Source organism: Rhyacophila brunnea, unplaced genomic scaffold (genome assembly GCF_057557595.1).
Source record: "Rhyacophila brunnea isolate RB1 unplaced genomic scaffold, BYU_Rbru_1.0 scaffold_1, whole genome shotgun sequence".
NCBI lineage: Eukaryota > Metazoa > Arthropoda > Insecta > Trichoptera > Rhyacophilidae > Rhyacophila > Rhyacophila brunnea.
In genome coordinates this window covers 41,257,166-41,275,817 of record NW_028232751.1, presented here as the reverse complement: position 1 = coordinate 41,275,817, position 18,652 = coordinate 41,257,166, and the positions used below count along the sequence as shown (strand labels likewise).

General features: G+C 36.4%; 1 protein-coding gene across 1 annotated transcript in view; it reads right to left on the bottom strand.

Moving 5' to 3' along the window:
- Positions 1-18,652, bottom strand: part of Best2 (bestrophin 2) — a 184,108-nt gene that overhangs the window by 64,133 nt on the left and 101,323 nt on the right. The window contains exon 4 of the mRNA XM_085944313.1: positions 1,634-1,763. Coding sequence (XP_085800439.1) covers positions 1,634-1,763 — 130 coding nt within the window. The remainder of the gene's footprint in view (positions 1-1,633; positions 1,764-18,652) is intronic.

The following is an 18,652-nucleotide window of genomic DNA, read 5'->3' as shown; positions in this document are numbered from 1 at the left end:
CTTTCACGAAAGTTAAAGAATTAAAGTTTATTAAACAGAATGCAATTGCATACACAGCGGACAAAATAGGTACAAGCGTTACAAGGTATAACAGGGTGTGGGTCCATAGTCCTATGATCGTATGTTGGCCCACACTTGTTTATCAAGCTAGTATAATTCTGTAGGTATTGTATCATATTATATGGATATTGTTCACTAGCCCTTATCAACTTGTAAAGTTTGGTAGGTATAAAGAAACTTGGGAGGACATATGACAGATCGCTAAAATTTGCGGTATAGAGGCATTAAATGAAAATAAAATAACACGATTGAGAGTAATAATTATTATAATATAAGATTATTATATTTAAGTCTGCATATTATGGCGTGACCATATTAATAGTTATATTTTCTTGGCCATTGTGAATTATACGTACAGAACTGAACCTTAACGACAATATCAATTATATATATAATATATTATAATATGTATATAATATAAACTATAACAATAATTATGAATTAACACGACATAATTATATGCAATTCAGTTATTTTAATCCATAGATATTACCGTACATACCTACATAACTTGAAAACACCTCAGATATAATACCCACAAGAAAAAATCACTATTGAAAAAATACAACGCCCGACGGGATTTGAAACCGTTATTGCGCCAATATGCTTTAACCAAATAAGCTACGAGCCTCCTACTTGATTACGATAATTTTCATTTGTTTTGTCCATATGTCATCGATTTCTTTATTGTTTAAAATTTGAAACGGGTCTTCTGTTTGCATTTCAGGTTTCATTTTCAAAATAATGTAAAATTATATTATATAAAATGTGAAAATATGTTATGTGGTACGAGTAATTTGTTTTAATTAATACAGCGTCTTTCCACCAAGAATTGACAGTTAAAAAGGTAATGTCTAGAAAAAAAAATCAATAAAAAAAATCATACAAAAATGCGCAATGCTTATACATTCTGTGGAAAGCACATATAAAAAGAAACAGTGCAATACAATCTTTTACATTCTGTAGCAAATGCCAAATATTATATGTAAACGTATGTACAAATGTATGTAAACATCAGGTCTCAACACAAATGTCCGTACACAAACATATATTTAAAACTAACGCACATTCACACCTGAAAACATTGATATTACATTAAATACAGTTTGGACAGTCTACATCGTACAAATTTTCGCGCTGTAATAAAAAAGAGCATTTTATGAAACCACACGTCGCTACGTCTATAACAGTAAAAAACGCAAATATAGCCACACTTGTTTGTTTGAAAGTATTTTTGCACATGTTTTCGATCCGTGGTGGAATCCATAAAATCTGTATAAGTACATTTTAAATATTTTTATACAAATGACTGTTGTGGTACCCGTGCATTGGGAGATTAATAATATCTGTCTTGAAATAAATGGTAGAATAAAATACTAATAATCACCAATGCCAGAACCTCGCAATGTAACATAACTGGAATATGACGCACGCTTAAATCGGTCAAGTTTATTTGTACCTACTAGGAGTGAATTTCCAATGAGATCTTGTAACGGGGGTCTATAATAGTTTTCCAGTGTCATTTTCTTATACACAAACAACAAATATAAAATATCAATCCATTTTTCCTCACCAGAGTCGACGACGTGCTGCCACGTGGGGAAGCGCCTCTTGACCCTGAGGGAAACCCTCTGCAGAGTGATGACGTAGGCCAAGATGGCGTACCTGACGATATTCCTCCTCATCAGCCTGCCCGTCTCGTCCTGAAACAACGCTTATCATTAGCCGCCGGGTGTGTTCATAGAAGTTAATTAAATCAACACAACATTGATTAAAAATTATAAATGAGTTAATTAAATCAAAACAACAATGATTAAAATGACAAATGAGTTAATTAAATTATAACAAATTAAAAATAAATGTATAATGGGACAGTAATGATAAATAAAATTGACACCATGTTCTGTATGACTTAAACAAACATACACATCCTTCAATAAACCGCAATTTGCCATTACATTAATTAATATAATATCTATGTAGGTCTATAATTCGAAAAAAATATACTTATATAACTATATTACAGCGCAATGCAACTACTTCTTATTAACAATCAATTAAAATTATATTGATTTTAATCAAGGATGTTGAATCTTCTTCTACATGGAGCTTTATATGGTTTCCTTGTAAATATCGTTGAAACAAGTTCCAGTTTGACGCTACAATTTTGTACGCAACACACAAACAGCGAAAATAGTATTCACCAAGGCCAAATTGGGCCTTTGTATTCACAAGAGTTTGTATACAAATTAAAGGTATTTTTTTGTTCAGGTTCAATCTATGGTTAAAATGGATTGATTTGATTTCTAGTGAGTTGTTTAAAACTTTCCATAATATATAATATGCTTAGTTTTCCTGTAGAAAATTTCCTTAAAGCCTTGATTATACAGGTGATATTTAATTGAATTATTTTTTATTCAAACCATACGACATAGGATTAAAAAAATACGTAGGTGCAATATAATATTCTTCATTGAAATTATATAAATTAGAAAAGTCTCAGAAATTAGTCAATAATATCCCATTGAAGAGGACAAATCGGTCCTGTGGTTAAAGTGATGCATATTATCACTTTATCATATTTATATATTGAGGCGGTTAATTGTTTCAATAAGTTAACCGTATAAACTGTCTATCTCGCTCTAAAAGTTAACACAGCCAAGAGAGGGGTTGTTAAAATACAGCACAACAGTTTAGACGGTTAACTTATTGGAAAAATTAACCGACCCAAATACATAAATATGATAAACTACCATCGATAGCTGCCTTGTGTAATAGTTTCGCTGATGATAATTTAAAGTATCTGGAATAAGAATGTACTATGTTATATTGTTTTTTATTTTAATTAATTCAATTGGCAGTTAATACAATTAAAGAAAATAATTTCCTTATAATTTTTGTATGAGACTAAAATCACAATATCCTAATTTAGTAACCACAGCAACCAGTGCTTCAATATCGTTTGGTTCTACACACTTGGGCAAGGTATTTATTATATTCTGAGATATCTGATATTAAAATCAAATATTGAAATGAATTAAGTTTGCAACCAGATATTCGTATCGCAGTACATATAAGGGAGCATCAAACCTGATTTTGTTTGATATCATTATCATAGAATAGATATATAAAAACCATAAAAATAATTAACGCGTAATAATATTTAATTGTATTTAATTGTATGACAACATTAAAGCTTAATTCCTAGTTACGATTCACTTTATCGTATAGTTATGCTCAATTAAATAAAGACATAATATAAAATCTACATATATTATATTTTGGAAAGGCCGTTACTTCAATTTTCTACCATACGGATACGTGACGATACTACTGATTTAGTTGATTATTTATATATAATTAATAAGTAGATTAATATTACTATTTTGAGAAAAATAAACAATAGTGCCGCAATACTTTTTTTTAAATACTAATATAACTTAGGAGGTCTCTAAAAATAAACTTTAATTTCTGAATCTGAGAGGCAGTGAATCTATGCCAAAAAATAACACTATTTTTCAGCCGCTCGATGTCTATAGACTTTCGGTCTTTTCGTTTTAAGAATTTCAGATTTTTGTTATGAATAGACTCAAAACGTAAATTTTGCACATACAAAACCTGTATACCTATAACCCAAAATAACAGACAGAGGAACAAATAATTATGTTTTCCAAATGAAAGATAATTGATAATAATATTTAAATAGAAATATTGCATATTTATTTCACAATTATTGACCATGTTACATTAGATTAATTTAATTCATTGGTTCAGAAAGATTATAAAATGAATTGAACCTATAGCCGTTGCTTTACTAATATACATTTTCATTGATATTACGTCTCAATATTAAAGTGATTAAAGCAAAATAAGTCAAAGACGTTGTATTTATGTGTGGCAATATTAAAACAATCACCTTAGCTGAGTTTGAAAATAATGCTGTAGGTACTACATGACAATATGCATATTTTATTGCATTATACATTAAGTATAGGAAGAGCTATTTTTCCAACAATGAAATTTGTTTGCGCCAATCCAGATGTGTTTGACCAAGGCAGATTACTATAATTATAGTTAATGTAATCTTAAATGTTGCATCCACCTAATACGTCAATGCTAACAACACATTATCTAGTAAATTAGGTTTGTGAATGCAATTTATAATTAATTATCTCAATTGGCACATCTGCAAATTGGTAAACGAATCGACCAATCGACATATATGTGAAAATTTGATTAGGCATTTTTATTATTGTCGTATTTATCGAAATGATTACGTTGCGCACACGATAACACAATTGCCAGCAAAAGTATTATTCGCAAATAAGAAACATTCTAGATAACGATAAAAAATTGTTCACATCAATCAATAAAAAAAAATCTCGCCAAACATGTTTCTTACTGGGTACCTACCTATTTTTGAGCAAGTGTAATCTGTGATATTACTTAATCACATGTTGGTTATTGCCATTACATTTTTTTAACGAAGGTAAAAATTATATTTAATAAAAACACACATATAAAAGGAGTGAATAATTTTATTTCAAAGTTATCGCTTCGCTTGCAAGGTTGTAAAATTTCAACAAATCTAACGATTAATACGGCTTGTTGAAAAACATTCGCATATGTAGTAAAGCAGTGAAAACTAATAAAAAAACACTATATAATTTGCAACAAACAATATAATATTATTATACATAAAAAATCTAAAACAAGAAGAAAAATCATGAGAATGACAGAGTGTGGCACACACGTCACAAGCGTGAGGTCTGTTTGGAAGCGGAAATTTGGGGAAGCCAATCGTCTGCCCCGATCACCCGCCCTACCATAAAATGTCATTTCGGATCATTCCCTAGATTTGTGGACAAAATAGAAAAAAATATATTTCAAGGATAGCTAAATCGACGATCGGTTATGTTGAGAACATATGATAATCGTCGACTCAAATGTCACTGATCTTCGATTGAATCGTAAGTGAAAAATATGTATTATTTTATTCTGGCCACGACTCCACTGAACAATCCAACGTGAAATTTCAAGATCCGGGCAATTGGCGCATACGATCTGAGGAATGATCGCGGAAGTCCTGCAGAGAAAATCTGTCAGTATAATTTAACCTTCAGGATACCCAGATTGTGGCGGTTGGATGGCTTGGCCTTGGATGCGCAAACGGTCAGAGTTCTGGACTGGAAAAGGATTGCAAAGGATAGATTGGACTGGGGACGACGACTTGAAGACGCCAGAGCCCACCCCGAGCTGTTGCGCCACGAGTTATGAAATGCGTGAAGTAGAAATGATTTTCATGTTAATAAAATACTTATAAAATATGGCGGATTAAGTATGCAATGAAATCATTGACAAATGCCAGATTTCCTTTAAATCCCCTTTCTTAAATATCATATTATAATCTTTTTATAAAATTGTTTCGTGGACTGTAAAAATATCGCCTGCGGCGCAATTTCGTGGCTGTCTGATTATGATGGTGTAATGCTATATATTTTTAAGATTGTAATTGGTCAAAAAAAAAAAAAAAATATATATATATATATATAATATGAGTGTGACGTACCTATCCTTTTTGACTTTAAAATTTTGTATTGAAATGGGAAATGCCCATGGGAGAAAAAATACCGACTTTCGATCTAAAGATACGGATGGGTGAATGTAAAATCGAATCAGATTCGAGAAATGAAATAGGGTGCATTTCTCAAAATGAAACGGCTGTTTGGTAAGAAAAACCTCTCAATTTAGATGTAAGTGGTTAAATTTTAACATAATTTAAATATTTATCTTTGTCATATAATATATATAGGTACTTAGGTTTTATTGAGGAGAAACTTGCTGACGATCATGATTAAATATAATAATATATAATATTTAAAGTAATCCTATCCATAGAGAACAAATTAATATATGCACCATTTCAACCAATAAAAAATCATTGTTAGTTCACTTATTTTTTTACTTGGCCAATGTCGAGTATACTATTATGTATCTGACTTGCTGACGATCATGATTAAATATAATAATATATAATATTTATAGTAATCCTATCCATAGAGAACAAATTAATATATGCACCATTTCAACCAATAAAAAATCATTGTTAGTTCACTTATTTTTTACTTGGCCAATGTCGGGTATACTATTATGTATCTGATAGTACAGTAATAGATAGATAAGCTACCTGCTTCAATACTTCTTACAATAAAAAAAAAACAGAGATAATAGTAAATAGTTATTCACCTGCCAATTTTTTCACGCTGCATATAATAATTGACACACGGTTGCAGGAACAAATAAAAAAATCGTAAATGATAAATTCGGAAATGAGCTAATAAAAATATATTACCTCGAAATTCTGACAGTTCATTTATAAATAGGAAATAGATAAAATTGTGAACACCCAAGCAGCATTACGTACAGCGTGACGAATATGTCGTGATCGTATATGCGAATATTTTTTTACGTCAATAATAAAAACTAGCAGTGGTCATTGTTATTAAAATTGCTGATTGTACGTTATTGATCGAAACGTATAGGTATAAGTTTTTTTTATTTATTTGCAAAACAAACATATACAATGAAGATATAATCATAATTATGAGAATCTGATATGGTATTAATAGGTTAGGTATAATTACTAGATACACACTGTCACCAGATGAAGATGTCATGTGCCGTTCCTCAACAATTACTGTTTCATCCGGTTTAGAGTTTACTAAAAATGTAAAAAAACGGAAGGGATAACCCAAACCTTTTCGTGCTATCACTTTTTATCATAATAACCCATCCTTATCTCACTGGAGACTTAACATATTTGTGTTATAGTGTGTACTTGCTTTCTTTTTTCTTTGCCGCCGAAAAAGGTACATAATTTGTCACCATGTTAATAAACTGTTTGACTGAAGTACCTGGGAGGGAAGGTAACAATACAAACCGATAAATTATTCATAATTCATAATTATTTATAAACATCTTTAAAGCATTAACCTATATGTACAGGACATGCTCTTTGTAGTGACGTATCGAGAGTTTGTCCAAAGTTTGGTAAACCTAATCATTATTCAGTGGAGGTAGGCTGTGGAGATTTGACATACATATTGCACACTAAAGCTTGTCAGTCATACTTATTTATTTGCAGATGGTATTGGTTTGTTTTTAAGATTCGATTATTAAACCCTGCCTAAAGCAAGACATAATATGTATTAGATAAAAAATAATGTTCTTCTATATATTGTGGTTTTGTTGAGACGGAGTTTAATGGAATTTAAAAACTTTTAGTTCAATTAAAATTAATAAGTATGATTGACAAAGTTTAGTGTGCACTAATTATTTAGAATCTCCATCCTTTCGGCTCTAGTTTGGGGGCCCGGCGTTGCAAGTCGACCAGATAAGTGAGAGAAACACACATCACAAATTTTCAATAATAGTTTTTAAAAAAGTCGCCTGCGCGCTTTTTATTTTAATAGTTTTAATATTTAAAAATATGTGGTTGTATAATGCAATTTGTAATTGTGTTGTGATACTCGACAACTCCATGATTCAAATGGTTGCAAATATTAAAAAATCGCCAAAAATACACCTTTATTTAAAGAAAACGTTACTACAGAGCGTCATATTGCTTTACCCTTAGCGATAGCCTGGGGGGCCGCTTCAGGATGTGGGGGCCATGATCACAACTAATACCCCGGATTAGGAACAGAAGTACTAATTATAATGTAATTTATATATAAATTATATTATATTGAAATAATAATAAACGTTGACAATTTCCTTGTATCCAATAAAGTACCGATTAACAAACTGGTTCATAATGTAAATAGCTGGCTTTAGAGGCGCACAGACGGGCTCAATTACGCGTGAATCAATGTTATGTGATTGTATAACTCGCTTTAAAGCGCGTGCCTGTTCATATTAAAATCATTTATCAGAATTGGCGATTCCAATCCCGCGAACTATTTTCGATACCTTTGAATCCCGGAATTAGTTAACATAATCCAGAAACTTTCGGGATTGATGTTTTTATCAATTTTTATGGAAAATTAAATAAAAACGAAAATATAACAGAAAAATACTTTAAATTAAATAATTTAAAAAAAGAAAATTATTATATATTTTCAATCAGTCTGGTCTCAACTTTATGCTTAAAAATAGTATGAAGCCATAAAATATGAAATGTAATAATTTGATGACACAATTACTCTTACCGAAAAAAATCAAACACTGATGTTATTAATCTTAATGTATTAAGAAATATAACAATATTATTTACTCCATTAAACCTATGTATTTCCAAGATTGAACGTACCTACACAACATTAACATAAATGTCTTATATAGTAGATATAAATAATAATACTAGATTTATTTTTTTACCGATTTTATCAACGTTATTTGTATATTTAAAAATTAAATATAAACTAGTGAAAAAAATGCCAATCCCGGGATCGTCAAATTGTAATCCCGAAATCCCGGGATCAAGATTTTGGCTCGGGATTGGATTCCTAAATCAGAATATTATCGAACTCGGTATACAGGAATACTATTCAGTCGGATAATGCAGAAATAAAAATCAATGCTACCCAATATAACATTTTTAACAAGTCAATCACAAAATATTTTTTTTTTCGACCATGTTCGATCCTAATAGGATCATATGGGCCTCCACAGAGTAGAGGGTTGTGTTAACAGATTTTGTTATTTACGAGAAATGGATGTCAGCCACTTGCTCAACCTATTAGGTCCATACCCTGATTCACACACAAATTGAAAAACAATATGTGTACTTGCCAGACCCAGGATTCGAACCTGAGACCCACGGCGTGATAGTCCAGCGCTTAAGCCACGCGGCCACCGTGGGTGTACACAAAATATTACAGAGTAAAAAATTACGATGACTGTGAATAATAATTGTTACTTTTATTTTCAAATACCGTTGAATCTACAATTCAATATCTGTGTAGTAAACGACGGTTTTATTTTTCAAACGTAAATGGTCGGTTTAATCTCATTATATTTTTTTCAATCAGAAAGTTTATTGGATGCCTAATAGCTAAATTATTTTATTTTATAAGAGGGTGAGTTTTTCTTGGGCTGAACAGGTCACCGATAAAGAGGTTTTAATACAAGCTATTAATCCAAAAGAAATTATTATCGCTGGCATCAAACTGTAGGTAGGTATACTTCGATGATATTTTCCGCAGTGAGAAAATAAATATGAGTTACTGAAAATCAAAATATATGGAAAGGTATATACTTTTAGGCGCCTGAATAGGATCTTCAAAAGTGATCTTCCATTGTGTATCAATCGTAAAATGTTCAACCAATGCGTGGTACCAACGCTCACGTATGCACACGTGTGAAACATGGGCTCTTAATGCAAGAGAAATTTAAAAATTACCAGTAGTGCAACGTGGCATGGAAATGTGCATGTTGGGAATAACGCGTAAAGATCACAAAATAAACCAATGGATAAGGAAACAGACAAGAGTGCGCGATGTGATAGAGGTCGCTAAGCAGATGGCATGTCGCTCAGAGACTGGACAACCGCTGGACAAATGCTGTCATACCCAAGAGGCATTATTCGTTTTAGGTTAGGACGCCCTAAAACCCGCTGGATAGACGAGCCCATAAATTTCGGTGGATTTACGTGGCAGCAAATAACTAGGGACCGAAAAGAGTGGATAGAGCTAGGGGAGGCCTTCATTCAGTGGATCGACCCCGATGATGATATGCCAGAAGAGGTGTATGTAGAAAGGAATAAAATTATCTTAGCTACCTAAGTGGCGAACCGTACAATGTCCAAGGCGTTGGCTACCCAATACGCATGACCCAGGATATGGAGGTGTACCTACCGCAGTTTGGTCATCAACCTTTATGCTAGTCTATCTCATTAGATGATGGACATCTAGTAAATATGGTATTAAATCAAAAGCAAAGATACAGCTATTATAGATAACCGACGCTGGCGTACGCGACTGACTGTTAAGATATTAACCCTATGATCCACTAATCGTCTTTTGTGCAGAATGTCCCTTTGGCCAATTTGGAAAAAATAGAGTTCTGTGACGTCGGCACGAACCGTGGCGTATCTGTGGTGAGCTGGATAACTTCAAAAATATAAAGATCCAAAGACTGATATAATACTTCATATTATAAAAGCGTGCAACGTTGCTAAAGCGGAGGGATGAGGACGTAACGAGTACTAGGATGGCTGGACGGAATAGAAAGCGATATCTGATTCGGCATTACGGATTTACTAGTACTCTTGGAGTACGCAGGAGTTGAAGTAAACGATGACAAGGTACCTGTTAGTTGTGGAATTAGAGAAGAGATATTATCTATAACATTACATGTATCTACACACAGATGAATGATAATTATGAAATTTTCTTTTTTGTGTCTTGTTCTTTATTCAAGGTAATACATTTTGTTTTTTTTTTTCCTTCTATGGGTAGCCACAACCGGTGTTACGAGTAGGGTATTCGATTGGGAAAATTTGCTTTTGTCGGTGTGACTAGAGTTGGGTTTCGGGAAATTCCCGATGGGAATTCTCGAGTAATTTTGGAGAATTTCCATCCCGAAACTTGAGAATTGAAATTTTTAACATTTCGGGAAATCCCGGATCTCGAGAATCTTTTCTCGGGATTCGGGATTTCTTTATTATTAAATATTAATTGAAAAACGATTTTCTATATGAAAAAAAAGGGACAGAAAAAACAAAACGTTCAAAGACTGATCGGGGCATTTAACACAATTAAGCCAACGTCGAATCGAAATGAGCGCAATTTTCGCAACATCAGGGAATTTTGTGTCTCAAAAGCGTACGCGATTGTCAGATGCAGCGATTGACAGTCTGTGTTTTTTGAAACTCCATTTTAATAAGTATTACGTTTGTTTTCCTACTTCTATTTTGTTTGTCTTCTTACATAAATAAACAAAAATCATGATTTTACACTGATTTTACGATTTTTACAGGTTTTTTTTAATTCCCCGATATCTCGAGAATTTTTTTCGGGAAATCCCGAATCTTGAGATTGAGATTTTCTCGGGAAATACTCAATTCTAGGTGTGACCAACTGGGGTTCCAAGGCAAGGAGGAGGTGTTAGGGACCAATATTTGAGAGGGCCTGGGACCTACACCGGGCAGTATCGCGATTAATAATAGTGAAAAGTATAAAGGTGCCCAATAACAATTATGTTCAAAATAATAAACATAGATTAAATATTATTATAGCGTCTGTTGAAAACACGTCATAAACTTAAGTATACAATACATTTTACGGCAATTGCATCAATGCTATTGGCGTGTATTTTACTATTAAAGTTTCAAGTGAATTTGTCCGTGTTTCCAACAACCTATGTGTCACGTTATTCAGTGCAGTTTCTTCGTATGAAGCATTTTTACTGGCTTGAATAAAATTATTTTATACCACTAAATTTAAATCGGAAGCACGGTCGCGTTAATATTAATTCAATATTTAATTCAAGGATTAGATATTTTAGAACGTCAGTTTTAATCTAATGCAATGAATTAATTGGAATTCAATTAGAACTAATCTTCTTCTTATTGTGCCATCCCCTAGCAGAGGTCGGCCACCATCAAGGCGATCTTGGATTTGTCGTCTGCTACCCGGAACAGTTCAGTGGAGCTGCACTAGTACCAATCACGGATGTTCTTAAGCCACGAAATGTGGCGCCGTCCTCTGCTACGCTTACCATTGATCTTTTCTTGAATGAAAAGTTGGGGAATACTGTACTTTTGTCCTCTCATAATGTGGCCGATTCTGTACTGTAGTTTCCTGGTTTTGATACTACGGAGAACTTCTCGGTCCTTCCCCATTCAATTGAGAACTTCAATATTTGTCACCCGGTCAGTCCAAGTCAGTCAGTACAGCCACATCTCGAAAGCTTCAAGTCTCCGTGACAACTCTTGGTTAAGCGTCCATACTTCCATACCATAGAAAAGAATTGAGAGAACATAACACCGTACCATACGCAGTCTCAGGCCTATGTTAAGGTATCGATTGCTAAGGAGGCGTCTCATTTTGAGAAAGACACTCCTTGCAATCTCAATTCTAGTTTTTATTTCCTGAGACTGGTCCCATTTCTCATTGACCCATGTACCTAAATATGTATAATGGGTCACACGTTCGATTGGTTCGCTGTTAACGACAAAATTTGTGTTGGTGTCTGGTGTCACTATTTTTGATACTAGTAATAGTATAGTCTGAAATTGTAAGTATGCAATTTGCCGTATCACGGTTCACCGTGAGCTGCTGTACCGGAAACAGTTGGAATATATCACTGAGATCAAAAATTGCGCGTTATTCAAGTAAATTTGTATTGCCCACCTTTATACTAATCATTGCAAACATTGTTTATTTAAATATATATAGGTAGATATAAGGTCCCTATATATGGTTATAAGATAATTTATGAGATATAAGAAATGAATCAATAACTAAGTTAATAACTGACCAAATTCACACAGTACTATTTATTATATTGTTAAATATTATTGTATGCAATGTTTATTATATCAATAAATAAGAGATAACTTTAGAATACGTACTAAATCGACTGAGTTAAGATTTATTGTGTAAATTTAAGAACTAGCTAAATTCTCTCAATAATGTAATAATATTATTACATTATTGCATAGGAAATGGTTTTAAATCAATTAATAAAAATTCCCTTATTTACAAATATTGTATAGAGAATAGACTAAGCGAAAATTTCACATCATAAAACCTATATTTTATGATATAACTGTTGAACACCTACTTGCTGGGGCTCTAATAATTCTCAAGATGACCCTTATCTATGGGAACTACCCAAGTTCACTGTTTACATGTATATAATGGCCTAGTAGTCAATGTTAGATTTACTTTTGTACCAGAATAATTCAAAGCGCTAAGTTATATTAAATACCCAATGTACAATTGTCAATTAATTGCATTCAATATAAAGTATTTTAATAAGATATAGGTAAGTACCTACTCGTTTTTTTTTTATTTTACTAATTTTGGATAAATTATAGCAGCCTTGTTAAACCATGCTATAACAATATCCAAGGCTTTATTACTTTTATAGGGGCTCTGGATTAATATAAATCTTTCTTTTGACCCTGCCCGATCCTAATATAACCACAGAATGAAGGTTTGTATCAACAGTTTCTTTTTTACATATAAGTAGGTATATTTTTTTTTTGTTTTTACGAAAAACGGATGTTTGACACTTGCTCAACCTATTAGGTCCATACTCCGACTCCAAACACAAATTGAAAAACAATGTGTATTGCCAGACCTAGGATTCAAACCTGGTACCCGTGACATTATAAGCCGACCATCGTTGGGAAATAGAATAGATACATATCAGGCGCACAAAAAACATATTTTAAAATTTTTTATTATTGTTTCGGTATTGTATGATCAAAATTTAACATACAATTTCCGACTATTAGTATAAAATAAATTCAACATGATCGATAATGACTAACGGTTAATACATTCTTAATTCGAAGCAATCTTGGAAAACGACTTTTACCCTTCACTGTTTATAATTTTTTTGGTAAACTAAACTAAACCACTGGTAAATCTAAACCTAGGGGCGGCAGGTTATATGTAAGTATGGTGAAGCAGGCTAGTATGGTGAGGCGGGCTAGTAATCAATTTGTGGCAAAATTTCCATGATATGTGTACGTTATAATGACCAAAGTAAATCCTCCTTGATGCCCTGACTTTTTTTTATCGCGTCGCTATTTCTCGTAAGTTGTCTGCTATATTGTTGGCCTGCTTCATTCAGTTGTATGAGAAAGCCGATTCCTTGCCCCTCTTTTTATTTAATACCTCTATGATCTAAACCTATATAAAACGTTATGCCCACTATTGGTATTATGGAAAATGAAAACTAGTGATGAATTATTATGTTGTAGATGTATTATGTAAAATATACAATAAACGCAAAATAAAAAAAAATCAACTGAAAAGAATTGAAAGTATAATTTTCGCTCTGGGACCGTGAAGAATAAAATGTTTTTTTTTTCATTATACGGAAGTAGCGTTAATTAATAAATATTAAATTAAAAATATATCTGTTATTTTGATTTATCATAATGCCAACATTATATTATGTTAAACTTGATTACCGCCTGAATCTTTAAATCCTGAAATAAAACTTAATAGGTATTATGTTATAAAATATCAGTCGATTAGTTCACTTCCTTTAAGATAATAATATATAGAAGAAAAAACTACTCTTAAATACAATGGGAACTAACTATAAAAGATAGGTACTTACGATTGGTATTGTAAAACAGTTTTGTTATCCAAAGTAAATCAAAATATATCCGAGAGGTCAATTCGGACATTTTAGTTAGAATAACTGCTTGGTACCTGTGTAAGATTTTTTTAAGAACATGAAAAAAACAGTAATTTTTTACCACCATAATCAGTGGACTGAAAATGATTCGTCAACATCTGAGAATTGTTATGCTACTCGTATATTTAAACTCATATTAATCTTTAATTTCTCATCAGTGTATGTTGTAACGTGTAATCAATTTAATTTTTATCATGTTTGCATTGTTAGTCATTGACAATTATGGAGTAGTGTAGGGACCATGAAGCAGAGAGAATAAGTATTATCATCTCTATGAAATGCATGATAAAAACGACACGAGTCCAAGAAAGTTTCTTTTAATACCGATGCCTTTACATAATATGTAAATTATATGTGAATAATGTGATAGTCAAGTCCCAAAAAGTAATGATTCAAGTCCTAAAATGGAAACAGCAAGTATGTCGTTTGGGGTTAATAGATCAATCTAATGATCGTAGACGGATTGAAAAGGCTGCCACCATAAAGGTATTAAATTAAAAGAGGGGCAAGGAATCGGCTTTCTCATACAGCTGAATGAAGCAGGCCAACAACAGCCGATAACTTACGAAAAATAGCGATGCGATAAAAAAAAATCAGAGCATCACAGAGGATTTACTTTGGTCATTATAATGTACCCATATAATATAATGTTAACATTCAAATTTTGCCACAAATTGATTACCAGCCCGCCACACCATACTTTTTCGCCATACTAGCCGGCTTCACCATACTTTCATATATCCTGCCGTCCCTAGGTTGCCACCAATGGCAATGCTATCACCGAATGTTCTGAAAATCTTCCATGACTTTGTTAAACTAAGCTCATGTGTAGCCGAAAATGGAATTGATTAAGCCGAGTCATTCATTAAGGTGACGCATCAGTGAAACGCCAAATAATTTTCAACTGTAGGCGCGGCGAAATTTTGGACTCGCTGCCATTCAGTGAGAGAATGTCGAGCCAGAAACACGTCACTTTGCTGCGTGATGGCGACGAGTCAATTAATTCTAAAATCGTGTAAAGATGACTTAAAACGTTACCCATTTACTTTAAAAAGAAAACATGTCAATGAATATATTATTATTGTTACTAATAGAACATACGTTAAAGTGCCCACCACCACCCGTCATATATGCACAACCGTGGATATGCACGGCCGCTTTCTATGACGCTTTAAACGTGTCTGAAAGAAGTGATTTTAAGTGCTCATTCCGTCCCGAGACGGAGCCGCACGGGACTGATGCTGCAACCATGCACCGTAGTGCTGAAAGAAGAAAGTTAAGAAAGAAAATGTTTGTTTTTGGACTGGCTCTGCTGTCCGCTGACGTTAAGCGCTTTGTGTACCCGCATACTGAGTGTCACGAATTGAAATGGATGAGTCTACAGAAGAGTCGGGACTATCCCGCTCCCCATACGACGCTGCAAATTTCTCAAATGCCGCAAAGTTGGCCTCGGTTGCTACCAGATCTCCATGACCAATTGGGCCCGTGTGAGGACGGACCCTGGCAAACAGCTCCGCTCGTTCGAATTCCATAAGCGGGCAATCCCAGAGGATGTGTTCAACATCTTGGTGGTCATGCCCGCAGGTACAACCCGGCCCATCTACTATCAAGCCAAACTCGTGGAGTCTGGCGGCGAAGTTGCCATGGCCGGTGAGGAACTGGCTAATCCAGTGCGAAGGTTGGAGTCTTCTAGTTTGGTGCCTGCAGAATACGTCTGGAAAAAAACGGTAAGTGTGCCGCCCCTTGGGGGAGGCGGTCCACCTCGCCTGCCATGCCGCAAATGCGGTCTTGTACACAATGTCACTTACAGTCTTCCTGTAAGGAACGTCCTCGGATCTCTGCGGTGGTGTCAGATGGACACCGGCGAGTATTGTGCTGATCCCCCTCAAGAGGAGGGTGATCGATCCTCTGACTTGGACGTGCAGATCGAGGGGTAGCACCCCCGCGAGTACGGCAAGCGCGTCAGTAGAAGTTGTGCGGTAGGCTTTGGTAAGCGAGATCAGCGCAAGTCGCTGCCCGCTTAATAGTGCGCGTCTCACGAGAGTTAAGGAGTTTACTCGAGAATGCCAAATGCTGGAGGCGTAACCGGCAATTCCCATGAAAATTGCGCCGTATGCAACCTTAAGGGCTCTAGGCTTAAGTCCCCAATTGCTGCCCGCCATTCGGGCCATTCTCTGATAGGCCGAATTGGCCTTAGAGACGGCCGTCTTGGCGTGGTGAACGAAAGACAGCTTGTCATCAAGAATTACTCCCAGATACGTAACCCTTTCGGAGAAACGCACTGAGGTCTGGCCAAAACGAACCGTGGGCGGCCGTCGAGTTATGTTGACCCGAGAACTACCCCTGAGGAGGACAGCTTCCGTTTTGCTCGGGGCAAAGGTCAGCTTGTTCAGCAACCCCCAATTAAGGATTCTGCCCAAGGCGTCCGTGGCTGCACGCTCAAGTGCCGGTCGGCTGGTCGCCCCAACAAGCAGGAGCAAGTCGTCGGCGTACGCAACGAGCGTGCAGCCCGGAGGCAGTGGCAGGGACAGAACGTCGTCAAACAGAATGTTCCACAGAAGGGGTCCCAGGACGGAGCCCTGAGGACACCCCATGGTGGTCCTCCTGTGAATCAGGCTGGGGCCGGAGTCGTAGGTTATCTCCCTATTGCTGAAGTAGCTTTGAACTAAGGCAAAGAGGTCCCCGGGGATCTGTTTCAGCCTAAGCTTTGCCAGAACCAAGGGCCACCACGCAGTATCAAACGCGCCCGCTATGTCGAGAAAAATCCCGGCAACGAGGTCCTTGCCAGAGCTCTCCACAGAATCGATCACAAAGCGAATCGCATCCTCGGTGGACTTTCCGGGTCTAAACCCAAATTGTCTTTGCGAGATTGGACAGTTTTCCGACAGGTGGGACTCAATCCTGCTGTTTATCAATCTTTCCAATATCTTCCCGAAGACGGGAAGGAGCGTAATCGGTCTATACGCTTTCGGGTCACAAGGAGGGCGACTGCCGGCTTTGGGGATCACCGTGAGATGACCCTTTTTCCAGCAGTCGGGGAATATGCCACTACTCATGCATTCTTTGTAGAGTTGCGTGATCTCGTGTGAGGCAAGAGACCACGCCCTTCTCGCTAGCGCGTTATCTATGCAGTCAAGCCCCGGGGCTTTGCCAATCGGGAGGCTGGCAAACAGGATCCCTAGCTCGGACATGGTAGTGGCTGCGGATCGCGGAGTGTTTAAGGGGAGCAGCGCATAGACGCGAAGCTGCTGAAATCGGTCGTTGTCAATGTCGAGCGACTCGTTGTCCCGCGGGATAAGAGCATCCAACAGGACTGTGGCGGACTCTTCAGAGCTATTGGTGAACGATCCGTCGGGGCGCCGTACCGCCGACATGACTTTTCCGGGCCGTAGGCCAAGCTTCATCACGCGGAAGGGGGGGCCCCACGGATCATTGCCACCCATTTCAGTGACGAACTCTCTCCAGTGCACCTTCTTAGCCTTACTGATTGCCTTTTTGAACTTGAGTCTAGTGGTCCTGTAGGTGACCGCAAGCGGATGGTCCGCGTGCAGCGGCCCCTCCAGCGATCTTCGCGCTGCTTGTAAGGCCCTTCTGGCCCTCCTCATCGTGTCTCTCAGTCTTGTCAGTCTCGGCTTCCACCAGGGTGCGAGGTTCGGCGGTCTCGGGGTCGTCCTTCCGATAGTGCCCTCCGCTTTTTCAATAATGAGATTCGTGAGGTCCTCAGCCGCAGCGTGCATGTCCTTTGGCGGAGGGCGCGAGGCCATCCTGTCCAGACCCTCAGCAAACTCGCGGTCAAAACGTACCCAGTCGGTTCCCTTGGTCCTGAAACGCCTCGGCAGTGACTCGCTCACAAGTGGAGCGAGAGACGCGTGGCCCCTCTCGGTCCTGTAGGCGAACGTGATCAGACGGTGGTCGCTTGCTGACGCTTCCAAATGGACAGTCCAGTTCACGACGCGTCCGGCAGAACCATTGGATATCAAAGTGACATCAATGTGAGATTCCCCATTGTTGGTAGAGAATGTGGCTGGACCATTAGAGTTATTCAGCACCGTCAGGTCGTGAGTTGCCACGAGTTCCTCGAGGGGCGCCGGATTGTCCCGGCCAGACCGCGGCCCCCGGGGGGCCCACAGCCATGATTGAACGTTGACGTCCGCTCCCACTATAATCTGTTTGCCGCGGCATGCAACCAGAATTTTATCGAGCTGCT